We start from the raw sequence: 27742 nt of genomic DNA, 5'->3' as shown, positions 1-27742 counted from the left end.
TGATTTTTTTAACAGAACCAATAGGTGATTATAAGGAATTGGCTCACACAATTATGGAGATGGACAAATTTCAAGATCTGAGGAGTCAACAAGTTAGAAACACAGGAGAGCCAAGAGTGTAGTTCCTGCCTAAGGACCAGCAGTTTCAAGACCCAGGAAGAGCTGATGTTTCTGTTTGAGCCTGAAAGTTGATGTCCCAGTGTGCAGACCATCAGAGAGGGGAAGGGGAATTCTTTCTTAAACAGGGGATGGTCAGCTTTTTGTTCTCTTGACATGTTTGACTGATTGAATGAGACCCATCCCATTAGGGAGGATCACCTGCTATACTCAGTCTTTCTACATAAATGTCGATCTCATCCAACACAACCTCACAGAAACTCCCAGATGATATTTGACCTAGTATCTTGGCACCCTGTAGCTTAACCAAGTTGGTACATTAAATTAGCCATTGCAAATCTGCTCTTATCAACTGGGCACCCAAATGTATCTCCTTAAACCATACTCAATCTCCAAAGACAATAAATAAAGGTCATGATTCCACCTAACATAATACCAGTATCCTATATGCAACTATAAACATAATTGCCCCATTCTCCAAAAACGTGAAATCTCTTTGAATAAAATTTACTCTTTTCTTTGATAGTCTGTAACTTAAAAGACTGTCATGTAAAAGTTGAAAATACTTAAATACTATGTGATTACATCTCATTACATGATAAAGTGAAAGGAGGGAGGAGAAAAATATATTTGCTATTTACACAGACATGCTCACAAGAAAATAAGAAAGGAAAATCCTCATTGCCATAGCTAGTCCTGCAATCACCGTTGATATTTGTAGCTGCCTTTTTCTGCTTCCCTATTCCCATTCCCTTCAGCAAACACCTAAAAGACTGTTTGGCTTCTTTACCTGGGGGGTGTGACCCATACCTTCATTCCTAAAGGATGTTAGAGTCCTGTCTGGATTAGGTTGTTATAGTTTTTCACTGACTTATCACAGTCGATGGTAATACTAAGGGTTGCCCTAAGGAAGCACCTGTATTCCAAACATTCTCCTCCTAACCTCTATTGTAGTTTTGTTTCATAGTTACATTATGGTAACTGGACCCATCTTGTCTTGTAAGTCTTAACTACAAATCCATTCTAACATTGCAATATCCCTAAGTTTTTAAATATCTCCCTCTGCATTAAACCAAGGCAGATCTGGTATTTATAATTTGTTCACTGTATCTTTTGGTCCATGTTTCAACCAACCAACCAACCAACCTGTTAGAGTCCTTCCTAACTCCCTGAGCTGCAACATTAAATGCAGAGTTTATATCAATAAATTTAGTGAGTCCATATCAATAAATTTGGTTTTGAATCCCAGTTTATCTTCCTTCCACCATTATCCCACATCCTTAATATCTACTTCTACACATGTTCCTTTGATTTCTGTCCAGGTAAGTTAGAAAAATTGAGTTGCCATTTTGGAATGAAGCACACCTTCTCTTGGGTTGCAATTTTACTTCACCTTGTAGGGTCTGATAGGACTTGATTATAGTTGTAGTTCTGGACAAAGAGAGGAATGATAGGAGGTTAGTCCTGAGGAGAAACACCATTGTCTTACTGGAGGGGTGAGGCCATCACAAGTTTCCTTAGGCAAAATCCAGGGTTAACCCACTCAGAAATGGAGGTAGGAGTCACTTCTAGTGGAATTGGGGAGACCTCATCCACTGGCAAAGAATACACTTCATTTAAAGGCACAGTGTCCTCCCATTCCAATGCTCTGGGTCTTACTCCTTTCCAGTTGGTACTCACACTTAAAGAGCAAATATCTTGCAAGGCTAAGGGTTCAATTTACTTTGTACTTCACCCAGTTACAGGATGATATTCTGTGTTTTTCAGCAGTCTAATCCTTTAACTGCAGAAGATAAGGGTCTCTTTAAGGGAACACAAGATTTCACTTATGTAACACTTAAGCTAGGAATTTGATCATTGAATTAGTCCATTTATTTCCCCACTTTGTCTAGTAATATTAGGAACAACAAGATAATCTTGTTATACTTGTTAGCTTGTTGAAAAGCTTTGAAAGCATCAAATACACTTGCTTAGACCCTTGTTTCTCAGTTTCTCATAAGTATATGATGAGGAATGTCTGATGTCGATATTTGTACATTGTCATTGCCAGATCATGACATGGACTATGGAAATGGAATCATTAGCATATTTTTTTTGGTGGTGCTGGGGGTTGAACCCAGAGCCTTGTGCATACAACTGAGCTATATCCCCAGCCTCTCATTAGCATTTTTAAATTTAATCATATTAGAGATCCAATTCCATAAACCCCAGAACATATTCAGAAAAATCATCCTTAAAATTCTGTTCCTCTAGAATCTTTCTCAGTACCATTCAGAGTTCTCAAAAGAAACATAATCATATACATATATTTGTATAGAGAGATTCACTATAAGTAATTAGATAAAGCAGTCATGGAGTTGAGAAAGTCCCAAGATCAGCAGGATAATGCAGAGTAACTCTGCAAGTTAGAGAACAGGAGAGCTAACAGTGTAGCTCCCACCCAAAGGCCAGCAGGTCCAGACCAATGAAAAGCCAATATTTCAGTTCAAACCTGAAAGCAAGGGGGAAAAATCAAAAACAGAAACAAAACAAAGAAACCGCTGAAGTCTCATTTACTGGAGATTGAGCTCAGTTGCACTCGACCACTGAGCCCCATCCCCAGCCCTATTTTGTATTTTATTTAGAGACAGGGTCTCTCTGAGTTGCTTAGCACTTCACCATTGCTGAGGCTGGCTGGCTTTGAGCTTGCAATCCCCCTGCTTTAGCCTCCTGAGCCACTGGCATTACAGGCATGTACCATTGCACCCATCTCCATGGCATTTCTGATGACTAATTTTTTTGTGTGTTGTTTTGATTGAACCACATTGTGTTCAGATATTTAGCCAAACATTATTCTAGGTGTGTCTATGAAGGTGTTTTGATTAAGACTAACATTTGAATTAGTAGATTGAATACAGTAGATCGTTCTACAAAGAAAAAAAAAAAAAACCCTGAGGTCTCATTTCAAAGACCATCAAGACTATCAGGCAGGAAGAATTCTCTTTTATTTAGGGAAGGGTCTGTCTTTTATTCTAGTTAGGCTTTCAATTGATTAAATGATAACCACCTGCATTAGGGAGAACTATTGTATTCAATCTACTAATTCAAATATTAGTCTCTGCTAAGAGCCACAGCCAAGTAATATGATGCATGGCATTTTTGGTTGAAAGGTGACACCAGCAAGCCATTGAGATGATATGATTATGTTAAGATCTGCATTCATATGGATATTGGACTCCTGCTGTCCACCTCAGCCTGCTATGGGACTCCCCTCAGCTAATTATGCCTGGAGTGGACAAGAATCTATAGAACGAAGGCTTTGAGAATTGAACTACAAAGTAGAGTACTCCCAGGACCCAGACTAGCCCTTGAGTGGCATAAATATAAAGCAGATCAAAGCAGCACTGAAACTGCTTTTAAAGGTAAATTAGCATTGCATGCACAGCCCTTGGAAGGTGGGTCAGGATTTACAGAGTGAACTCAGTTAGGTTCACTGCCTATTAAAATCAACATTCCCCAGAAGATTTTAACAAGACCCAAAGTCTGCTAACCTCGTATTTTAAATATCCAGAAGAAAATCCACAATTATGCAACACACATATTAATAAGAAAATCCTTTTTACAAAAAAAAAAAAAAAGAAAAACTCTCAAAAGGCAATCAGCAGATTGCAATCCCCAAATAAGTCAGATATTGAAATTATTGGAGAAATAATATAAAGACTCTTGAAACAATTAGATAGACATTCTTAGCAAAGAATTAATAGCTATTAAAAAAAAGAACCAATTTGGAAATTTTGGTAATGAAATATAAAATAAAAAAATTCACTGGAAAAGATCAATAGAAAAATGGATATGAAAACCAAAGTCTGCAAACTTGAAGAGAGGTCAGTAAAAATGATCTGATATGAACCATAGAGGGGGAAAGATTGAAAAAACAGACCACAGAAGCCTATGGAACAATGTCAAAGTTTCCAGTATTCATGCCAGTGGTGTGCAGGAAGAAAAGGAGAAAGATATTAGCACAGAATAAAGAAAATTGAAGAATACAACGATGCAACACAAAAAAGAAAAATCCATAGGAAAAAAATATCATTAGGATTTATCAAAATTTAAAAACTTCTGCTCTCTGAAAGACACAGAGAAGATGGAATGACAAAACACAGGCTGTGAGAAAATACTGGCAAACTAGATATCTGACAAAGAATTCATATTTAGAGTTAAACTCTCAAAATGAAACTCTCAAAAAAATGCTCTCAAAATGAAACTTAATATAAAAAGTCCAATTAGGAAGTGAGCAAGAGACATGAAGAGATATCAGTGAAGAAATGTACAGGTAGCAAATGAAAAGTAGCAGACATCACTAGTGTTGAAAGGAAAATTCCTTAAATCAATTAAGCTTGGCAGGATTTATCTGAGCAAAGCAAAACAAAGACAATTCATAAATCAAGAAGCTCCCAGGAGGTTCTTAAAACTCCAACCATGTGATCAGACAGCATTTATAGAAAACTGCAAACAAGTCACAGAAAACATACTGACTATAGCCAAGTCAATCAGCCAGTCGGCCGATTACAGCTTAACTACTTAATTGTTGACAGCCTGATCAGTCTGCTGGCTACTGGGCTAACACAACTGACCAAAGCTCAGTTACCATGATTAAATTCTATAATGACTTGGTCTGTTAGACTCAGCACATGTGCCCAGCCCAAATATTTCACCTCCTACAAAGTATTATTTAACATTAGCCATCAGGGAAATATAAATTAAGATCAAGGAGTGATATAATTTCATACCCCTTGGCACAACTAAAACAATCACTAATGCAAATACCAAATACTGGCAAAGATGCAGAGAAATCAGATCTCTCATACATTGTTAGCAAGATGACAAAATGGTAAAGCTGTTCCAGAAGTAGTTTGAGAGTTTCTTTAAAAATTGAACATACTTACCATATATTCCAGCTATCATAATCCTGAGTATTTGTTATTGAGAAATAAATAAGTCATTTTCACTAAAATCTTATACAAGAATGTACACAGCAGCTTTCCTCAAAACTGGAAATGACTAAAACAGCCTTCAGTGGGTGAATGACTAAACGCCCTGTCTTAATTCATAGCACAGCAATGAAATGGGATGGGCTTTTGATGCATACAACCTGGAAGAATCACAAGGATATTATTAAGTAGGAAATCTCAAGCACAAAACGTCCCATAGCATATTATTCTGTCGTGGAAGAGGTCAAAGGTCTTCCCAAAGAATGGGAACATCAACTTAAGACAAGTTGGGTTCTTGACAAACATCACAGAAATTAATTTGAGGATGTGTTTATTAAAGACACAAAGATTTTATTTAGGAAAGTAAGGGATAGCCATTCAAGGGAGAATGTGGGCAATCTTCAAAATGAGGGACCCTTTGGGGGATCTCAATTTTTTTCTTCCAAAGAAACTTGCTGAGGGGGTGTGCATGAGAAAGTATACGAAGAAGACATCAGTCTGATAATCACAAGACAGTATGTGGGGGTGCTGATGCAGTCTCCATTATCTGATCAACCTATCTATTGACAGGAAAGTACTTTAGGTTTCAGATCTCTTAAAATACCATCTCTCTCTTTGCTTAGAATAATTAACAGTGTACAAAACAGTTCTCGTAAGTGGATGAATTTCCAGGAACTCTAAGACTTACATATTTCCCAGAAATCTGAGAGTGACAGAGCTGGGATAGAACTAGCTTGGGGAGTGGCAGACCTGGAATGGTATGTATGCAGAACTTCAGATTAAAGTACACTCCTTGTTTGTGGGGAGCAGAGATGGGAATCGAGGTGTCTGATTACCTTGTGATTGTGGTGCGCTTCCACTGGGATTTCCCTGTACAAGAGTATAGGGTTAGTATTTCTTGTGCAAAACCACAGGGTGAACATTCCCCAGTTGCTAGGCACACCTGCCCTTGTGAGTCATGGCCACTGGCTCCTAGGAGTAGAAGATTTTAAACATAGCAAGATAACCATGATGTCTTGCCAGTGCTGGGAACTTCAAATCTGCCTGCTTTGCAGAAACTTTCTCACAAATAACCTTTTGATGATAAAAATCTATATGATTAATGTGTGGAGCCAGCTCTGGGTGTTCCTCTGTCAGAGGACAATACCCACCTAATCCCACCTTTCTCTCTAAATATTTGTGTGTTTTTCTTAATCCTTCCTCACCTCTCGCAGGTTTCTGAACTGGCGGCTTATCCTCCATTTTGTCTCCTTTTTACCTATTTTTTAAAATGTCTTCTGCTCTACCTCAATTCTGTCTATATAATATTCTCAATTACACTGGTGTTGTCAAGGGATAGTGAGAGGGGTAGGGGGTCAGGCATGACTACCAGGGGTAGCTTAGAGGCCTTGGTGGTAAAAGTATGGTTTCTACATTGATTGCAGCTACAAACATTTGAACATGTGGCAAAGGGCACAGAGCTCTACACACAGACTGCTGGTGTCCATTTTCTGATTTTAGACCATGTTATATAAAACATAAGCATTGAGGAAAAACCTGCAAGGAAATTACATGGGGGCTCTCCACAGAGTCCTTGCATCTTCCTGTAATCTATTCTTATTACAAATTTAAAAAAAAAGTTTCAAGAAAGGTCATGGAACTCTATATATAAAAAAGTGAATTATATTTTATGTAAAACAAAGCTAGACTTCCTGGCTGAGAGTCTTGCTCTGTGTGGTGTTCATTCCTAACACAAAAGGCTCAATCCTCAGCTTAAAAGGCAAAACTCGTTTGACCTGTCAATGTAGTCTCAACTTCTTCCTATAGAGTTGATTTAGGGATTCCCAAGTGACTAAATGTTTGACAATAAGACAACAGGGAAGAAGTGTGCAACTGTGGATTCATTGCAAGTTTTTCTGGCTCTTAGAAGAACCAATGAAGTGTCAGTTGGATGTGACACCTATAACAGCCATAGCCATTTACTGGTACAAAAATGAAGCCAACCCACAAAGTTTAAAGAACCACCAGAGAAGTGAAAATGGATCTTCATTTAATTAGACGCTGATTTCAGATCCACTGTCTGAAGTCTTTGTAGTGTGAGATAAAAAAACTTCTGAATTTTGAAACCAGCAGTCTTGGTCCATTTTCTGTTGCTATAACAAAATACCTGAGGCTGGATAAGTTATAAAGAAAATTTTGGCTCATGGATATGGAGCCTGGGGAGACACCACCAACATCTTCTTGATTCCTGGGGAGGAACTTACGCTGTGTCACATCTACCTGGGGAAGCAGAAGGGGGAAACAGGCACACACAGAAGGAGTATATATGCAAAAGAAAGAGAGGAGGTACTAGGTTCACTTGGTAATAATCCACTCTGGCAGTAACCAATCCAAATCCCAAGAGTGTGAGAGGAGCCTCTGAAGATGGCTGACTCCAAAGCATCTCCACCCCCTCTCTCCAATGTCCTCACCCAGGCTGTCGGGGCTGTGAATGGAGAAGCACATGAGGATGACATCTGTGTCCAGATAGGAGAGAGGCCGCAGACATTCATAGTCTTCTTGCCCTGCTGTGTCGCACAAAGCCAGTTCCACCTGAAATGGGCAATGCATAGCTGACCCCAAGGGCCCCAACCTACTACCCAGAGATCCTCTCAAACCACTGGTCCTGCTGTGTGCAAGGCACCATATTAATCACAGTCATAACAAACTCAATTGAGGTTTTCTTTAAAGTTCTAAGATGTAAACTGGGTGTACTGGTGCATACCTATAAACCAGCAATGTGGGAGGCTGAGGCAGAAGAATCGCCAAGTTCAAGGCCATCCTGGGGAACTTAATAAGATGCTGTTTCAATTTGTTTAAAAAAAGTAAAAAGGGCTGGGTATGTAGTTCAGTGGCAAAGTGCTGCTGGGTTCAACCCCTAGTAACCCCTCTCCCACAAAAATCACTAAAATGTGTTTGATTTTTGTGATCTCAAATGAATTGCTATTGTGAATACCACTTTAATTCTCACACTCCTTTGGAGTAAGTCATGGCATCATCACCATTTTGTGGTGGTGGGGAGTTTAAACCCAGAAGCAAAGGGACTTGGCCCTGATTACAAAGCAAGTATGTGGTAGAACCAGAGGATATATCCAGTTTTTCTTTGGGGTACTGGGGATTAACTCAGAGCCTCAGGCATGCTAGGCAAGTACTCTACCAATAAGCACACTCCAGCCCTTTTTATTTTAGATAGGGTCTGGATAAGTTGCCCACACTGACCTCAAACTTGTGATCAATCTTCCTGCTTCAGTCTCCTGAGTAGCTGGCATGATGGGCATGTACCACCACATGTGACTCTATCCAGGTTTTCTAAAAGTGCAGTTTCATTTCTCAAATTTTACTTGTTCCCACAGGAAAATAAAACAAAGATGTGAGTGAGTGGTAAGGAAGGACATACTACGTGACCAGATACAGGGTTACAAGGCAGGATAGGAAAGGGCTCTTGGCCTTACCTGCTTGCTGTCCACCTCAATGTCTGTTGTTAGAGTCTGTAAACAAGTCAAAATAACACCTGGCATTTTACCAGGGGAATGTTAGAGTTCATAAACAAGTCTGGATGGTGCCTGGCAAAATGCCAGAGGGAGTTGTTTGAGAAGTAACAAAAGCGAGCTATTAAGTGTGGAGATTCCTTATTGGTTGACTGCTGTATCTAGTTTATGCTAATTAGATAAGCTGTGTGGAATGTATAAATACTGCTCCTGTCCTGCAATAAATGGCTCCCACTCCTGCTGTATCAACGTACACAAGTTATTCGTCACCCCCCGGTTATTTTGCTGCAGCAGCCGGACTGCGGCAGTCTGTAATATAGTTCTCAAATACAGTAGGGAAGTAGACCTCTGGAAACTGATCCTTGCTGAAGACGATGAGGAGACAGGTCTTTCTACAGGCACCATCCCCACAATCACCAGCTTCTTTCTGATTGCAGCTGTGGCTGGGGCTGGCAAACAAGAGGCAGTAGGGATTTGGGGAAAAAAACTAATAGTCCAAAAACTGCCCTGTGGCCTCCAAAACCTCCCCACAAACCTGGGCAAAGGAAGAGAAAACAGAAAAGGGGGCTTGCTTCGGCACATTCTTGCCAAGCACCAATCCTATAAGAAACAGAGTTTAAGATTCCTAATTTCTGGGGCAGGGACAGGTCTCCTCCAATGGGTTAAAATATAGCAGTGGGAGGTGGAAGAACACACTTGGGAACCAGAAAACATGACTTTCAACGTTATCCAATCAAGTGAGGGGAAACATTCAGCAAGGTGTTCAGGGATGCCTCCAGAAAAGCCAGCTTTTATCTGCTTTGCATATTGGAGTCATGAGACAGATTTCATTTGTAACAAGATTTGATACATTTAAGGTTTAATAATTGCTAAGGTGTAATCTAGAACAGATTGTTCCTTGGCTTCAGTCAAGCCTGCCTAGTCAAAAACAAGGAGTCCCTCTACAAAACCAGATACTAGCATAACCACTTACTGGGTGGCTGATATGTAAGAGAAGGAATATTTATAAAGCCCCAAGGTGCCCACTCTTTGTTGGGTATTTTGACAAAAATTATTTACCTCAGGTTCCAGTGGCTTGTTAGGTGAATGGTGCACTTCCCATTTTGACCAAAAAGGAAACTCACTGAGGGTTAGATAATCAGAGTGTCAAGGACAGCACTCAAAGCAGGGCTGTATGCCTCCAGAGTCTCTGCCTTTCTACATGTCACCTCAGAGGTGGAAAGGAGAGCAGGAGGAGGAAAACCCAGACAGAGGACAGAGGCAGCAGCCAGCAGCTTCTCTGACCCACCCCACCCGGTCCCCAAAGCCCGGAGTCACACAAAGGAGGCTCAGTCCAGGCAGTGCCCACAGCTCACATTCAGGCAGCCTGCCTTCCTCCCCTCTTCCTCCTGGGCCTGGTGGCAACACTAGGTTACTCAGCGCCCAGTAGGGGACAATGACTACACTGTAGGGAGTCACACATCCACCACAGCAGAGGGACAGAATAATCCACTAGGGAATCACCTCCACCCACTCTGGAACAGCCCCTTCCTCCCTCTGTCCAGCTCACTTTTATGCACTGCCCACCCCTCCCTGTGACTCAGGGCAAGGAGTCAGCTTCCCAGGGTTAGCATGTGTCCCTCATCACCAACACCCATGAACAAGCAGTTCATCACACCTGCAGTTCATCACACCTTCACAGCTCCCTTCACCTCCTCCTTCCCCAGGGAGGGGAGCCAAACTCCACCCAGCTAGATTACCAGCCCTGCAGTCAGGGAGAAAGAGAGGGTGGGCTCTGGAGCTGAAATGAAATCTAGGCTGTTGGGAAGAGGGAGGGAGCTAGAGCCTGGGCTGGGAGGAGCCCCAAAAGAAATGACAAATGAGGACCAGTCCCTCCACCAACTAGGCAGGGAGCACAGGGTATGGTAGGTAACCTGATCTCTGCCTCAAACCTAGTTTTTCCTCAGTCCCACATCCTGTCATGCTGGGCTGAGCTCTTCTAGTCCCTGCATTCCACCACCTCACATTATATAGCCTGGGTCTGCTTTTTAGGAAGCAGAATACTCCAGCCCCAGGCTGTTTCTCTTCAACAGTGGGATGCTAGGTGGCCCCTCCCTCTCCTCCACTTACACCTTCAGAAAACTGGGATGTGGGGGAAGAGGACATGAGTCACTGAGAATTTATCCGAACCACTCTCCGGATCACAAAGGGGCTCTTGCTGATACCCCAAATGACAGGGAAGATGTGCCCTGCCAGCACATCCCTTTCCAAACAGGGGTTCATTGAAGTCTACCCAGGTGACTGACACTAGGATTTCTTCCAACTCCCCCACCTACTCCCATTAGTTCAACTCATGCACCTGTGTAAATATGGGCTGGGGTAACTCCAACCCAGGCAGTTCGGATAGAGAGCAATCACTACTGATCTACCAGTCACTTAGGCAAGAGTGCGCCACTGCCGTCCCCCAGAAAGGCAACTGGCACCAGATGGTGGGATGCAGAGGCCAGAACTTCAGGACCAGGACATGAATTAAGTGACCTGGAACCCCCAGCTCAGAAGACTTTCCCTCCAGACTCTGGTTGGGCCAGAAGAGCAAGCAGCCCAGTACAAGCAAGGACACAAGGCCCAAGGCCAAGATGGCATGAACAATAGTTCCCTGTGAGAGGCAAACCCAGAGGAACTGCCCCACTGACCCTAAAAGGGGCAACCAAACCCCACGCAGAGACTGAAGTGGAGCTGGAATGGAGCCTGGAACTTCTGGTGCCTCCCCTGAGACAAGATATGTGGGATACCTAGCTCATTCTCTTGATTTTCCCGAAGATCCAGTGGGCCTCCTACCTGGCTCACTTCCCCTGAAGTTTGGGAAAAACTCACTCTTCAGTTGACACCTCTTCCTCAACTTTAAAGCCAGAATTGAGAGAACTCTTTGCCCCTGGCTCCCCAGCTGACACCCCTAAAATAAATCTTTAGCCTAGCTGGGGAGTGTGGAGGGTAGATTCCTTCACACACTCGCATGAACGAACACACAAGGGCTGGATCCTTCCCCGTCTCCCCTACCCCATGCCCCAGGCAGTTTCCAAGGACTGTCAAGGGCAGCGTCCAACCTCCGCCTAGCAGTGACAGCCCCCAAGGGTCATACCATGCCCTTATTCCCGCCATTCCACCGTCCGGGCCTGGGAGAACTCCAAGCCCATCCCCAGCACCCCAGGCCAGGTCGACGCTGGGCGGTCCAGCCTGGGGCTAGCCAGGGGATCTGGGCTGGGTTTCCTCCCGGAGGGAGATCAAGGCCGCTCCCTTGTTCAGCGGGGGAGGCTTGGAGAAACCCGGAGGGAAGGGAAAGGTAGGATTGGGAAACCAGGGTGCCCGCGTGGGCGATGGAGTGGGACGTGGTGTGTGCAGAAGACCACTCTCTGCCACTAGAATCCTTGTGGAACAAGCATAGCCTGACTTCATCCCTAGTCTGAAGGCCCTCCAGGACCTTCTGGGACCTGCAGACCCAGACCACCATTCTGCCTCCTATTCCCTTCCTTCCATTGCCTGGAATGTCCCTGAGTCCAATTCCTACCTACTTCTCCAAGGTTACTCTTGGAAGTGCTTCTGGATCCCCAACCAGGAATACAGTTCCCAGTCCTATTGTATTATTGTGCCATTAGTGACACTTAGCGCTGTCTAATGTGTTACATACCGTATTTACCTACATGTAGATCTTCCTTGTAAAAATGAGGAGGTGGACAAAGAAGGAGGAAATCTATCAACATTTTATTGACTTGCATATTCTAGGAACTACATAACTCAACCTTTTAAATACTTGTCACAATCCTTTCGGGGGAAGTATACCCATCTTCTTTTGCCTGTAAGGAAACTGAGATTTGAAGACGCAGCTTAGCAAATGTTTGAGATTTCTGATAGCAAGAATTCATACAGTCAGTCCTGTGTGGCTACAATGCTGGTGCTGTCTTCTGATGACTACCGTGCTCCTCCAGTCTTCCCCTCCCCTCATCTAGCACAGTGGGTGTCCCATGATCGGTTTTCAAGAAATATTTGCTGAATGGATGCTTATTAGAAGTCTTACAGACTTTAAAGAGCTGAAGTACAGCCAACACATTTTGTAAATGAGCAAACTGAGTTCAAGAGCAGTTTCGTCCCCAGGCCTCTTAATCCACTCAATAGTTCACTCAGTATGAAGTGAGAGCTATGTGCTGAAGATTGATTTATGCCTTCAAATAATTTATAGTCTAAATGAGGAATACAGACAATCTCAAGATATCTAACGCTTATGGAACCTGACTCTATATATATTAACTATTTCAGTCCTCACAATAACCTGATGGCCTAGAAGTGTTATCTCCATTTTACTGAGAAAACAAATGGGGGCTCAGAGAGATTACAGAGTTGATGTTAGGTCTGGTCCTAGAATTCAAACCAATGGACTCTAGAGACCTTGCTCTTAATTGCCATTCCCTATGGACAACTCTTGCAGGTGCCCATACAGGAGGCATTTGCTGTTGCGGGGTGGAGAGAATGCATTAGCTATGGGATGCCCAGCCCTGAAGAACAAATGAAGTATTCAAATTAGGTTGATGTGTATATTTTAAATAACAAATTGAAGCTACTGCAGGCCTACAGAGTCATGGGAACTCCCCAGAAGACAGTGATGGTGATGGAAGATGAGGCTGGAGAAGGAAACAGGAGACAGACCATGAAGGTCCTTATATGCCATGCCCAGGAGTTGACTGTGAATTTTGCTCAGGTGCAGCAAGGAGCTGCTAGAGTTAGGAAACTAATATAATGAAAAACTAAGGAGGTGACAGTGGGAGTGAAGATATGTGGGAAAAGGTACACACACACACACACACACACACACACGGATACATAAATGTGTATATTCAACAATACAGTCATGCATCATTTAATGATGGGGATATAAGAAATGCATCATTAGGCAATTTTATTGTTGTGTAAACATCATAGAGTGTACTTACACAAACTGAGAAGGCATAGCCTACTACACACCAAGGCTATATGGTGTATACCATCATAAATGCAGCTCATTGTCATCATATAACACATGATGGTACTTAGTGATTGATTAGCATGATGAAGAGGAAATTAAAGGGTTACCAACTCCAAGATTTCTAATTTGAGCAGCCAAGCTGATGCCCTTTGAGAAGACGAAGTAGGAGATGTAACATGCTGTGGGGAAAATAGTGGATTGAGGTGTGTTGAGGTGGAGTGCCAGTGGGCTTTCATGGAAATGTTTGGGAGATGATTGGTATGTATGAATCTAAAGCTTAGGAAAGATTTGGGAAGAGACCCCAACTTGGAAGAAACATCAGCAGATGGATGAAGCTACAGAAGTGTCTGAGAAAACTCAGGGCAAGTGAGTGGACTGAGGAGAGGAGAGGGCAGAAAGAAGAACCTGGAAAAAAATTCATTTTTGGGGGGCTGTCCTGATGTCCTTTCCACTACGGCACAGAACTTTTCCTTAACTTTTAGTTTCTAATCAAAGCAAATAAAGACACAAACCTTTATCCATCGGGTTTATTTGCCAAAAGCTGTAATTCTGGGTCTAGTGGATATCCCTTTTTGGGTTAAACTGCCACTAAAGGGAGACAACTGCAGAATTTGGGCTGAGAGACAGGTAAGCATGGAGAGGCTGGGTGGTTGTGGGAGGGATGGGCTGATCCCTTCAGGAGTAACTGCCCGGCCCTCCTAGGGGGATGACAAAGACCGAGATGTCATCCCCAGAACCCAGCTTGTTGTTAGGGAGATGCCAGCCATGGTCCCGGGGGGTACCCCGGGCCCCCAGGATCAGAGCTTGGGCCAGAGCTGTATACCTGCCAGGAGCACATGTGCACATTCATGTATATGGGAAGATAGACACAGAGGCCCACATGGGGTCCCCAAGCATTGCTTCCCTTTGCCCTTTCCTTTGCCAGTGCCATCCCCTTATCATCATGCCATGCAACCCCTACCTGCTGGGGTCATTGGGTTCATAGGCCGACAGCACCCTGTCCACAGTGGCAGCTACCTCACAGTCATTGGTGACATCCCATAGGCCATCTGTTCCCAGGACTAGCACATCGTCTGGGCAGTGCTCATACTGTGTCAGGTCATACACTTGAACCTGGTGGGGAAAGAGTATAGGGAGGATTGAGGTGTGGGGTGTGCTGGACAGGGAGCTTGGGGATAAAAGGATGGATGAAAGCCAGCTTGAGACCCACAGAGGAGGGAAGGTATAGTTAAGGAGGCCCCCATGCAGCTCACCTCAGGGAAGCAGGAGAGGAAAGGCTTGATGGGCAGGGTGGATCTGCAGACATTAAGGTTGTGGTCTCCCAATCCCCGGGTTACCCCAATAGTGGCCATCACTCGGGCCTGAGGGAAACATGGAGGGGGACGGCTATTTAGTCCTCTGCCAGGCTCTCTGAAACCACACAGCCCTCCCACACCTACCCTCAGGTAGAACCTCCACCTCCCTAGACAAATTGTGGTAGGTCCTCCTGCCCTCTCCCACCTCTACTGTGGATTTTACCTTTTTGCCCTCCCCACAGACCAGAGGAAACCTGAGGTCCTCCAGCTGGATCTTTTTGTAGGCTCTGGGGAGGGGGGGAGTAGAGGCATCACCTAGGCATCAAAGCCCCCTCTCTTCTAGGAGCGGGACACCCGCACAAAAACCCCTTAGAAGGGCCCCATCCCCCAACTCCCAGCCTGGCCCAGCCTTCAGCTTCCACCTTGCTACTGGTGAGGGACTGGTTGGGTTGCCATGGGAATGACCCAGCTCTGAGGGAAGTGTTACCAGCCAGTCATGTTCTGGTCCCGGTAGAGCATCCTCTGCCCCAGCTCCTTGGGCTGAGCTCTGCAGGGGAACTCAAGGTGGGTGAATTCACCACCCAGCAGCTCTGGTTTCAGGAAGCCCTGGGGTTGAGAATGGCCAGACAGAGCAAAGGGCCAGAGGGTGTTACACTCACAGCGTACCCTAGTACAATATATAGATAATGTTAATTTTTTTTCTTCTTTTGCAGTAATGGGGATTAAACTGAGGGGTGCTTTACCACTGAGCTACATCCCCAGCCCTTTTTAATTTTTATTCTGAGACAGGGTCTTGCTAATTTTTTGAGGCTGTCATTGAACTTATGCTCTTCCTGCCTTGGGCTCCCGAGTTGCAGGAATCACAAGTGTGCCACACTGTATCTGGATAGATGATATTTATTATAGCACATCTTTAAGTAAAGGTCCACATGCTACACACTATTCTGATACACACATTAACTCAGTTACTCTTCGAAACAACCCATGGGGCAGGAACTATTACTGCACAGAGAGGTTAAGGAACTGTCAAAGGTCACATAATTAGCAGAGAACAACAAACCAGGATTCAGTATCCAGGCAGTCCAGTTCCAGAGCCCAGGGGCCTTTTCTGTTCCCTCCCCCCACCTCTGATTTTACTTCCTTCCTCAGCTGGGGCCACAGTGGGTGCTCCAAACCAGCTCAGGCTCCTTCCTGTAGCATTATCCCCTGGGCTCAGCCCTGCACTCAAGAGCCCACACAGCCGCCTTCCCAAGAAGCTCCCAGTAGGGAGTGTTCTGTGTTTGGTGGTGGTGGTGGTGGTGGTGGTGTGTATGTGTGTGTGAGAGAGGGAGACAGAGAGAGGGTAGGGTTGGAGGGGTCTTCTCAGGGACAAGAGTGCAGAGAGGCACAAGAACCAGTAAACGATGGGGATAGGAAGTTTGGTTCCTACTTACAAGCAGCTGAAGATGCTGGTGCTCAGTCTCCGGGGTAAACTCCTGGAACATTGGAATGATGTCACCATTCCGGACAATGATGGCCCTGCCCAGAGATAGAAAAGGCCTGGCTCTCCTCAGCCCCCTTCATGGATAATTCCAGAGGGACCAGGCCTTCTGCTTAGGATTCCTTACCCAGGACTCCATCTTTCCTCTCCTTGTGGATATATCAGGCCTTTCTTTATATCTATGGTCTTCCAAACTCCTTCAATCTTTAGGGTTTCTTTAAATATTTTATTTTTTTACAGTACTGGGGATTGAACCCAGGGCAGCTTTACCACTGAGCTATATCCCCAGCCATTTTGATTTTATTTTGAGACCCAATTTATTATAGGGTCTCACTAAAGTTCTGAGGTTGATCTTGAGCTTGTGATCCTCCTGCCTCAGCATCCTGAGTTTCTGGGATTACAGGCATGTGCCACCATGCCAAGTCCAATATTTGACTTTGAACCCCACCACCTCACTCTTCTATCCCCCCATCCTAGAGAGTATGGTCCCTTGTAGCCACTTTTAAAGTCCTTCTCTTTCATACCTGCTGTCACCTGCATTGGCCACATACACGTTGCCTAGCAGGTACACCACAACCAGTGCACAGCAGCCCCCCTCTACTTGGTGGCCAAGACACTCCTGCTCCCGAGCCATCTGCTCATCCTGCCAAGTGAGGAAGGGTCAAGAGGGAGGAGAGTAAAAGAAGAGTTTGCAGACACCGAGTCACCCTCCCCACTCCCATCTGCAGAAATCATCTGGCACAGCCAAACCACAACTGGAAAAACAGTGAAACACATGGGAGTAACTATCCCTTCTGCCTCCCCTCAGAACCAAACTCTGCTCTGGCTCTCAATGATGTTGTGGGTTCTCAGGGTCAGTCCCTGAGGCTACCTGACTCTCACACAGAGTTGGCCAGAGTGTCTGCCTAGCCAGTCTTTGGCCCAGGCCACCCACTCACCATGAGCTGGAAGGCATTCTCAATGGCCCCTACTACCAGGCTTTCATGGGTCACTTCCTTCTGTGAAGACCAGCAGGACTGAGGACCAATCAAGTGAGTAGAATCAGAGGAACCTGGGGTCCCTGAGGTGCATGGGAGGCAGACGGGAGGTGGTGAGTGGTCTTGAAGTGTTTCTACTAGGTCTTTTAGTTGCTCCTGGATGTGGCGATGCAGGAGCCATGAAGCCATTTCGGCAGCTTCACCACTGGCATGTCCATCAAACAGGCCCCAATAATAGAAGCAGAGTCCCTGGTGGGGGAAAAGTTGAAGGTGAGTAAATCTGTGTGTGTGTGTGTGTGTGAGTGTGTGTGTATGTGTGAGTGTGTGTGTGTGTGTGTGTGTATATAGTATAGTATAGGGAAAAGAACAAGACTGTAGGCATCCAATAAATATTAGAAAGGTTGGCATTACAGGCAAATTCGATTTATTCATTTATTCACCCAGGGCACACTATGTGTCAAAAGAAAGGAGAGCCTCAAAAATGCCAAATTCTGAGGATAAAAGATGCAAAAATCAGTATCAGTAATTAATTAAATTATCCATAATACACGAACATCTACATTTGAAGTAGAAAAGTAAACATTCATCTGACATGGCAGGACTTAATGAATCAATGCCACATAAGGGTTCTGTGGCAAACACAGAAAGCTAGTGAGTTAGGAGGCAGTTTTTCCCAGTCTCAAAAATAAAACCAGATGCCTGATATCCCTCAGGATGAGTGTCTGTGTCTCTGGAGGCTAAGAGAAGGGGTGACGCCTTACTGGGCTTTGGCTAGGCTCCCTAGGGGCCCCTGTAACACCCCTCCATCCTTCCACATACACCACTTCACAGCAAGCCTGGTCCTCATTGTGCCGGCTCTTGCCAGTGTTGATGACACTGCCAGGCCAGAGTGACCACATCAGGTTGGACACCAGACGAGGTCCTGGAATAACCCCCACCTTAGACACATACACATCCTCCCCTGTCGACTGGCCAAGCTGAGAAAGGTCACAGCCACCTGGGATCCAGGCCAGAGAGAAAAGGAGCAGGGAGAGCTGAGGAGGAGTACTGTCTTGGTGGCAGGCCCTACTTCACAGGAAGGTAGACAGTAGCACCTGCCTGCCTCAGTTCCCCCCTTACTTGGCAAAAGAGGCTCCCTCAGGGGTTCTGCTGGAGGAGGCAAGATGAGGGTAAGAGCTTTACTTCTCTGCTCGCCAAGACGCTACATTCACCTCCAACCTCAATCAGTTCTCCCAGTAGTTTGTCCCCAGCGTTCCACAACTCATGGGCACACCCACCCTCACCCTAAAACTACCCAGCAAAAGTTTCTGCCTGTTTGGCAGTGAGGAAGTGCTTCAGCCCGATGATCACAAGTTTGAGGCCAGCCCTCATCTATACACCCTACTGTCATGTATATCTAAGAACAAATTATATATACATACACATATACATATATACATATACATATATACACATATAAATAAATAAATAATATATATACATACACACACACACACACACACACACACACACATATATATATATATATATATATATATATATATATATATATATATATATATATCCCCTTCAAAAACAGACCTCCTTTCAAAATAAAAAGGACCAGGGATGTAACTCTAGTAGAGGGCCCCTTGATCAAGCCCTAGTAGGAGAAGGACAGGGAACAACTTTGTGCAACCATGGGAATGTTCTATATCTGCTCTGCCCAATACACTTGTCCCTAGTTTCTTGTGGCTACTGGACACTTTAAATAGCGTTTGAGTGCTAAGTAAAATTTTAATGAGTTTAGATTTAAATTTAAATAAAATGCAGCTAGCGACTACCCAACTGGACAATGCAGTTCTGGAATCTTCAAAGCTCAAGACACCTTGCAGGTCCGGGCAATGACTCCTCACTTCCAGCGCCCCACCGCCACTTCCACCCCGCCACCGCCCTTCACCTCCGAGCATCACCTCCTTTCCCTGAGCCACAGAACTAGGCGTCAGGAGACCTGGAGGTTTGGGAGGACTTCCTCGGGGTTACCTATCTGACAATCCATAGGGGCCAGTAGTTCTCCCGTCTCTCCTCCTGTCCTGAGTCGCCAGGGGCCGCTGCGGGCCGGCTGCGACCGCCAGCCCGCCCGTCGCCCCGCGCTGTCCTGAAGGAAGCAGCAGTGCTGGCCCAGGGCTGGAGGAGTGGGGCGGCATAGGCGCCGAGGCTGCAGCGGCCGCAGCACGCTCCCCAGCCTTCAGGCGCGAGGATCTGAGAGGGTCCTACTGATCAGAGCCGGGCCCAGGGCTCTCATCACTACCGCGTCGGTGATGTGGGTTTGGCCAGAGCCCGGCTGTCCTGGGGGCACAGCAACTTGGTGAGGGACGCAGACAGAGCCCTGGACTGGAGGGCATTCAAACTGGCCGCGCCCAACAGTAGTCTGCTCTCTGAGTCTTGGTCCCAGGTTCAGAGGCAGCGCGGACCTCAGGCCAGCAGGTTGAACAGTGGTCACCGCTGTAGGGCAGGTAGGTCCCTGTGAGAGTGCTCAGAATTTTGGAGGACTGAATGGACACTGGAGTTGGGTGGGGGAAGGTTGGAGGTTCTTGGGGTTCATGACTTCAACTCCTTGTTGGTGTGTAGGCTGCTCACTCAGTCTCACTATAGAATGGGTTGGGGCAGGGGGGAAACAGGCTGGGAAACTGAGGTAGAGCATAGAAGTTGAAGAAACATTCCCAGATGCTTTCTGCAGCTTCCTCCAGCTCCAATCCTCTCCCCTCTCCCAGGTCTTTTGAGTCTTGGGGTTCATAAGAGAGACCAGGTGAGTGGGATTGAAGGGTCTGTAAGCTCAGAAACAAGATCACCTGAGACAGGCTGAGCATGTAGCTCAGTAGTAGAGCCCTTGTCTAGCATTCCTGAGGCCCTGGGTTCAATCCCCAGCACCCCTCACCTGGGAGAAGCTGCATTTCTAATGGTTGAAATGAGATTTCCTGAAAGGGGCGGAGAGAGGAGAGACCTAATCAGGAAAGAGATACATCCAGACAGGTGGGAGCTTAACTATCTCCAGGATATTGCCATCACTTCCTTTGAACACCTTCATTCCCCTTTGTAGGACCCTTGTTGCTGGGAGCTAGGAGGCAGGGTTCTCTTCCTTCCAGGGCCTCACCATCCTGCGTTTCACTTCTGCCTCCTTAGGAGGCTGAAAAAGGAGGAGTACTTAGGAGAAGGTGTTGGGGAGCTGCGGTCTGCAGTTCAGAGACCTGCTGAACCCCCATTCTGGCTCTGTGGGGTGAAAGAGGGTGACAGTGGCAGAACTGAGCCAGCTGTATGTAAGCCCAGGAAGCAAGTGCCATGGGACATTGGTGGTAGAGGCAAAGAGGATTCAGGGCTCAGGAATCCTCCCCAGAGGTGATCCCAGCAGGAATCTCTCTGGCAGATTCTGATTAGAACCCTCCCCTGATCCTCAGCTCTGTCCCAATATCAGAGAGATGACTGTGCTGATTCTTAGACCCCTCCTACCACTGCTTCACTCCTGTGACATTGAAGCTCCCTGGCCACTGGTCCCAGGCTCATCCTGACTCTGTAAGGGCCATTCCCAATCCAGAAGAAGAGACTCTTCCCTGCCTAGAACAGCTTCAGAACTGGACTCCCGCCAGCCCACCCCCTTGCCTTCTCCCAAGCTTTCCTTTACCCAACCAGACCAGGGCCCGGGCTCCCTCTGGACCTCACAACTCACTGAAATCTTTCCTACTTGTCCAGGTGGAGTGAGTCTGAGACCAGCAGATGAGCAGACTGAATCTAAAAGATCCTAACAAAAGGTAAGTGAAGAAACGGTTGAAGATTTGAAGTGTGAGGGGTGGGCAGACATCGGGCATTTTATTCTAAGATGGAAGCAGGTTCCTGGAATTTGGTTGATCCCTGATACTCTCAGAATTGTGCTGGCACTTGAGGGAGGTCATCAGTGACCCAAGGGGCTAGGTGAGCAACAGAGGTAGTGACCCAGGTCTATCCCTGAGCTTGAGACCCTGATGCCTCCTGAGTCTGATTTTGCCCCCATCTGTGGCTGGGCAGCTCCCAGCTTTTGTGTACCTCTACTTCCCAGATGAAATTCCCTCTATTTCTAGTGATTCTCTGGAACAGATTAGGGAGTTTGAACCACCAAGGATGGAGGAGGATAAGGAAAGGGGAAGAGAGTTTGGCTCAGAAGCAAGGTGGTAGGTGGATATATGGAAGATTGCTGGGTTCTGGCCCCTGCCACCCCCATTCTTCATTTTCATTTTTAAATTTAAACATTGTGTAAATTAAATGGCCACTACATTCCCCAGGTTTGAAATTCAAAAAATGAAAAAGAGCCGGGTATGGTGGTGCACACCTGTTAACCCAGCAACTCCCTGAGGCAGGAAGATGCAAGTTCGAGGTCATCCTCAGCAACATAAAGAGGCATTAAGCAATTTAGCAAGACCCTTTCTCAAAACAAACAAACAAACAATAAATAAATAAATATAAAAAGGGTGGGGCAGGGGATGTGGCTCAATGGTTAAGTATCCCTGGGTCCAATCCTTGGTACGAAAAAGGAAAAAATAAATAGGGAGTAAAAAATACATTGGTAGAAAAATAAGTCATCTTTCTCAGCCAACCACTTTTCCTTCTTAATGGCAAACAATGTTATTCCTTTTTTTTTCCATAGCTAATTTTTTGACATTTTTGTTTGGTGAGGTTTGGTTTGGTTTGGTGTTTTGTGTGTGTGTGTGTGTGTGTGCACGCGCGCACGCACAGTATTAGTGATTGAACTCAGGGCTACTCTATTGCCAGCTACTTCCTTGGCCCTTTTTATTTTTAATTATTTTTTTTCTGAAATTGTCCTTTATTTTGTTGTACTAAAACTGATACAAAGTAACATTTTAGTACAGAACCTCTCAGGCTGTCAGATCCTGTATCTGCCTGCATACCACCCATCACAGCCCAATCTGCCTGCAATATACAAAAACAACGTGTAACCAATGCCTCAAGAATGGTCTATAGTTTTTCTCAGTTGTCTGAGCTAGAAAACTTGTACCTGAAAAAGAAAGGTCAGCATTGAGAACCGAAGCTTGTTTCTCTTTTGAAGCGCTGTTCAAGAAATCATATTCCTTTTTTAAAAATATCAGTAATGGCTAAACTACAATCTCGTTTCTAGAATTACAAAGAATAAAATCAAGTCAAAGACATCTTGCTATTAAATGAAATGTTAGGAACAGTATTAAAATATGGATCCTACAACAATGACATCGGAGCCTGCTATAGAACCTACTAACAGGACACTGCAGGACACACCATTTAAGGAATCTTCAGCCAGACTTATCTGGCCTCCGAAGTGCATGCCCTTTTTATTGTATTTTGAGACAAGCTCTCACTAAGTTGCCCTGGCTGACCTCCAACTTGCAATCCTACCTCAGCCTCCAGAGTTGCTGAGATTTACAGGTACAGACCACCACATGTGGCTCCAGAGCTACTTTATGCCTATTCAAGCAGCATAAATAATCCCTCTTTAACACATTTTATACACATCGTCCCACATGTTGCTGCTCCCTCTTAACAGTGGATTGTCATTGGAGATCACTGCATGCATCATTATATAAAGCATTTTCCATTGTTTTTCCAGAGCTGTTTGGAAGAGACTGCCCAGATTCTCTTCAAAGCATTTAGCCAGTCCTTCAGTGGTGGATGTTTGGGCTGTGTCCAGACTTTTTGAGTTTCCATTTGCTCATCTATAAAATAGGTAATAACTATCCCACTTTTTGGAATAGTCATGAAGGATTCAAGAGCATGCCTGGGTTAAGAACTGAAAAAAAAATGGGAGTTAGCATGATTGTTCCTCCCACACCACAGCCCATTTTTTTTTTTAATTTTTGGGGGATACCAGGGATTGAACTCGGGGGCACTCAACCACTGAGCCACATACCCAGCCCTATTTTGTACTTTAGAGACAGGGTCTCACTGAGTTGCTTAGCACCTCGCTTTTTGCTGAGGCTGGCTCTGAACTCTGTATGCTCTTGCCTCAGACTTGCAAGCAGCTGGGATTACAAGTGTGCCACTGTGCCCAGCTCTAAGACCCCTTTTAAATGTCACTTCCTCCTCAGGTCCTCCCTTCCTGCTCCCCTGTTCTCTGTGGCATCCATCGCTTCCTACAGTGACTTTGTGCCAGGCTTTGAGCTGCCTGGGGACAATGTGAGCATCTTACCTACCCTTGCCTCCCAGAGGGCATAGCACAGAGAAGCAACTGGGGCTGGACACTAGGAGAGCCCCTCCTGCCTGGAGCTGTGCGAGGTGTGCCCTTCTCTCCACAGGATGAGTGAAAGGGCCATGCAGAACTGGAACTCAGGCCACTGGCTGCTGGCACTGTGCCTGACGTGGCTGTGGACCCTCCTGGCCTCTGCTTCCTCGCAGCCTCCAACTGCCACAGGTTAGGGGGAGGCAGCAGGGACTGGGAAGGAGGTTTTCCAGCACACCTGGAAAACTGGATAACACCCCACCCTGTTCCACACAGCGAGCAGATCTCGGAGGCAAAGTAAAAACCATAGATTTCAGGGTTCTGACTCCTCCTTTGTTCATCACCCAGGCAACTGCTCCCTTCTGCTATCCCCACCAGGAGGATACCTGGGCAGACCCACTGTTCTCTGTCGCTTCCAGGCCAGAAGTTGTTCTGCAGGGAGAGAGGCCCTCGGGTGGAGACTTAAGTCTAGCCTCCTGGCCAAATTCTGGGGTTTTCCTTCTGGGATGGCTAAAGCCTATATAAGCGGATGATCCTCCCCATGCACTGTAAGCCCTGCGGCCCTTGCCCTCTGAGAAAGAAGGGAGGTAGGGGCGGGACCTGGTGCGGGACTTCAGCTTTCTTCTGCTCAGACCCAGGGTCTGCCAAACGGTGATGAGTGTGACTTCACTGGGGAGGAACAGGAAGATTTCATCTGCTTCTTTCTCCCCTGCCATTGGATTTTTCTGTGTGTGATGCTGGAGATCGAACCCAGGACTTGATGCTGCTGGGCACATGGCCCATCAGTGAGCTAAAACCAAAGCCCTGGAAATCTCTTAAATAAACTTCCCCCAGCCAGGTGTAGTGGTGCACACCTATAATCCCGGTGACTTCCGAGGCTGAAGCAAGTTGAAGCCAGTCTCAGCAACTTAGCAAGACCCCGTCTCCCAATAAAATATAAAGGGCTCAGGGTGCGGCTCAGTGGTAGAGGTCTTCTGGGTTCAATCCCTAGTAGTTCCCACCCAACACACACAAACAAGGCCTTCTCCCTAGCAGGTAGAAGCGGCTCAAGGACCAGCAGGTGGGTGGGAGGGGAGCAGGGCTGGAGGCCTGGGCTGGGGACCTGATCTGATGTGGCTGGCCCCATCAGTCTTTGTAAAGCAGGGCACCTGTGAGGTGATCGCTTCTCACTGCTGCTGCAACAGGAACCTCATCGAGGAGCACTCCCAGACCGTAAAATGCTCCTGCTTTTCCGGCCAGGTGGCTGGCCCTACGCGGGCAAAGCCCTCCTGTGTGGATGGTGAGTGAGAAGCTAGGCCCTGGTCAGTGAGACTCTGAGCAGAAAGATAAGGAGGTCTGGTTGGGCCTTGTCATCTTCTGGGGATCCAATTTCATACCCATCTCAGGGATTTCATGATCAGAGTCTCAAATGATGGGGCACCCTCTGGGGGACAGGAGGGCAGATATGACTATCTCTGTGTTATAGACAAGGAAAGCTCTTGTTGTGTGCTGTCCCTCACTGCCCAGCCCACACCAACAGACAAGTTCCCTCATACTTTAGGCTTTCTGCCACACACAGCCTTTCAGACACGGGCTCTTCACCTACTGCTCTCTCCCCAGCCTCTTCCACATGCTCTACTCTCAACCTCACCTTTACGTGGACACATGTGTTCCTTCACATCACCCTTTCCCACCTACCCACTCTGGCTTCTGTTCTCATGCTTAAGTGGCATCCGAGTAACCATGCCCAGTGTGATCATATGCATGCCAGCTTGTGCCCTCCTGGTCTGTGGACCTCTGCACATGGTGCATAGTTGCTCACACACACCAAGCTGAAGACTGGTACCTCTGTGCCAATGACATCGTTGCCTCAGAGGCAACTTCACCTGCCTCCTTTCCCCCTCAATGTCTTTGGTGAGATGCTGGGACCTGTAGGATTAAAGTTGGTAGGGCTATGTCCCCAGGCCTCAACAGTTCTTCCTCTCTGGGCAGCCCAGAGTCGGCAGAAGACAAGCAAAACACCGGACTCCATGCCAGGGGTATGTGGAAATGTGTACCTCATTCACAGACCCCCCCCTCTTGACTGCTGGCTGTGCTTGCAGAGAGCTTAGAGCTGCACTCCTGCCTCCTGCCCCAATAGCCTCTATCATCCTGCAGAGGTGGTGGTGTCAGATGGAGCCCTGCCTGCCAGGGGAGGAGTGTAAGGTGCTCCCGGACCTGTCGGGATGGAGCTGCAGCAGTGGACACAAAGTCAAAACCACTAAGGTATCCAGGTGGACACCTCATTCTACTCCTCTTCTTCCCATTTCACTTGGGGCAGCCAAGGGGGAACAGGAGCCCTGGGGATCCAGGATGGCATGACCCAAGTTGGTATCTGTGAGCAGTGAGATACTCACTGCATCCCCAGGTTGTCCTCCCATGTACGGTCGGACTCTGAGGACTGGTGTTAGGGCTCTGGACCAGAAATCCAGGAGTGTCTTTCTGGCAGATTTTTTGATGGTCCATATGCCTTGGTTTCTCTTCTTTGCCTACAGTGAGTTTGCTTCTGGAAAACATCAAGTCTATACAAACAAAGTGGGGAATTAGGGAAGCTATCTAGATAATTCAGGGAGGAGTCTCTCCTCCTACCTGAATTCCAGGTATAGTAGTCACTCTGCCCAACACTTCTCCATGGACTGTCCCCCCATTCCCACAATTCTAAACTCCAAACAGTTCATACCTCCCTTCCTCTAGTCAAATTGCTCTGTCTGCTGTGACAGCACCCAAAAGGATTATTATTTTCATGGTTTGTTGCCTATCCCATGAAACAAGGGGTAATTAAAATTTTATTAAAGTTGTTAGCAATTCCATGCGTGTCATGGTTAATTAGTTGCATCTCTTTGTCATCACCATTTGTACAGATGAGTGCCAATGTGGGGCAAGCCAAGGCACTGCCTTCTACATTCTGTGCCCATCACCACACACATCAAACAGGCAAACAAACAAGAAGAGAAAGAAAGGCAGCCTCAACAGTTTTGAAGAAAGTAACCATTTTCCCAGAGCACAAAACAAATGGAGCAGGGAGTTTGACTAGATATAGAGCATCTTATCTGTAGGCAGAGAAAGGAGACAGCCATTCTGAATATACCTAAGCCTAGATGAGAGTGAGACCCACCACAGAGCTTGTGAAATTTGTCACCACATTATATGTTTAGGTTTGTAGCCCATAAAGCCTACAATTTTTACAGTGACCTGGAAGCAAATAGTGGGTAAAGTGTGCCTGATTTATGTTTGCATGGTCCAGCTGGGCCACTTTCGCAGCCTGGACTGCTTCAGGATCAAGGGACCAGCAGCAATGTGACCTGCATTTCCTGGAGAGTCTCTGGCACAATGGAATGGATCCACCTTGTCTTCTCTTACCTTCCTCTATTGTTTGCTGTTTAGGTCACACGATAGCTCTTAGGGATCACAGCCTGGACAGGAGAAGCTTGATTGAGCTTTGGACTGAAGAATGGCATCCAGTCATCACCCAGCAAATTTAGAGATTCACTTACCTGGACTCATGCTTCATGTCAAATTCAGCATTACCTCTCTTGATTTTAATCAAGTCGCTAAGCAGATATGGATGGATCTCCAACCATATATCTTGAAGACTGTGCTCTGCTAGAGACAAAGAAGTTCAAGACACAATTCCTGCCCTTAAGGAATATCCAGTTGGGCTGGGGAATTGAAGTCAGATAATTTGGGTCATTGAGAGTCTATGGCACCATGACTTCTGAACCACCTGCTGAGGGCATGATAGGAGTTTGGGGATGACATTTTTGAAGCTCTTTGGCTACTCCCTGGTCACAAGGCACAAAGATGAGAATTCACAATCAGCACCTTTCCATCCATCCTGATTCCATGGTAAACTGCTAACAAGTTGAAGGAAAGCTTTCTTCCTTATGCCAGGCCAATAATCTCTCATTTGGATGGGATTGGATTGACTTGGGGAAGGAAAGCAACGAAGTATCTGTGGAGTCACGGCATGTTTGAGCTGTTTGTTGGGTATGGAATGCACAGGTCTTTAGAATCAGCCTCATCCAAGCACCTCAGGTTTCTGTTCATTTGCTTATTGTAACAGATAAGAAAGCTGGATGTGATGGCACACACCTATAATCCCAGCAACTCTGGGACTGAGGCAGGATGATCACAAGTTTGAGGACAGTCTGGAAAATTTAGCAAGTCCT

General features: G+C 46.0%; 1 protein-coding gene and 2 pseudogenes across 1 annotated transcript; 1 reads left to right on the top strand and 2 right to left on the bottom strand.

Moving 5' to 3' along the window:
• Positions 1-7421: 7421 nt before the first annotated feature.
• On the bottom strand, positions 7422-14108 carry LOC124102079 (rho-related GTP-binding protein RhoA-D-like; annotated as a pseudogene).
• A 153-nt stretch (positions 14109-14261) lies between these two features.
• LOC124102078 (protein phosphatase 1J-like) lies at positions 14262-19524 on the bottom strand. Its single transcript, XM_046458330.1, is given in 10 exon segments — positions 14262-14409; positions 14548-14699; positions 14840-14947; positions 15105-15168; positions 15369-15487; positions 16315-16399; positions 16886-17004; positions 17300-17587; positions 18100-18214; positions 19361-19524. Coding segments are annotated over 10 exon segments (1362 nt in total).
• A 4108-nt stretch (positions 19525-23632) lies between these two features.
• On the top strand, positions 23633-27009 carry LOC124102080 (chemokine-like protein TAFA-3; annotated as a pseudogene).
• Positions 27010-27742: the final 733 nt, after the last annotated feature.

This window comes from Marmota monax, unplaced genomic scaffold (genome assembly GCF_021218885.2).
Source record: "Marmota monax isolate L192 unplaced genomic scaffold, Marmota_monax_Labrador192_F-V1.1 WCK01_AAM20220418_F8-fsc01075, whole genome shotgun sequence".
In the NCBI taxonomy this organism is placed as follows: Eukaryota; Metazoa; Chordata; class Mammalia; order Rodentia; family Sciuridae; genus Marmota; species Marmota monax.
Note: the sequence above shows the minus strand (reverse complement) of the source record. Positions and strands in the feature narration are given on the sequence as shown.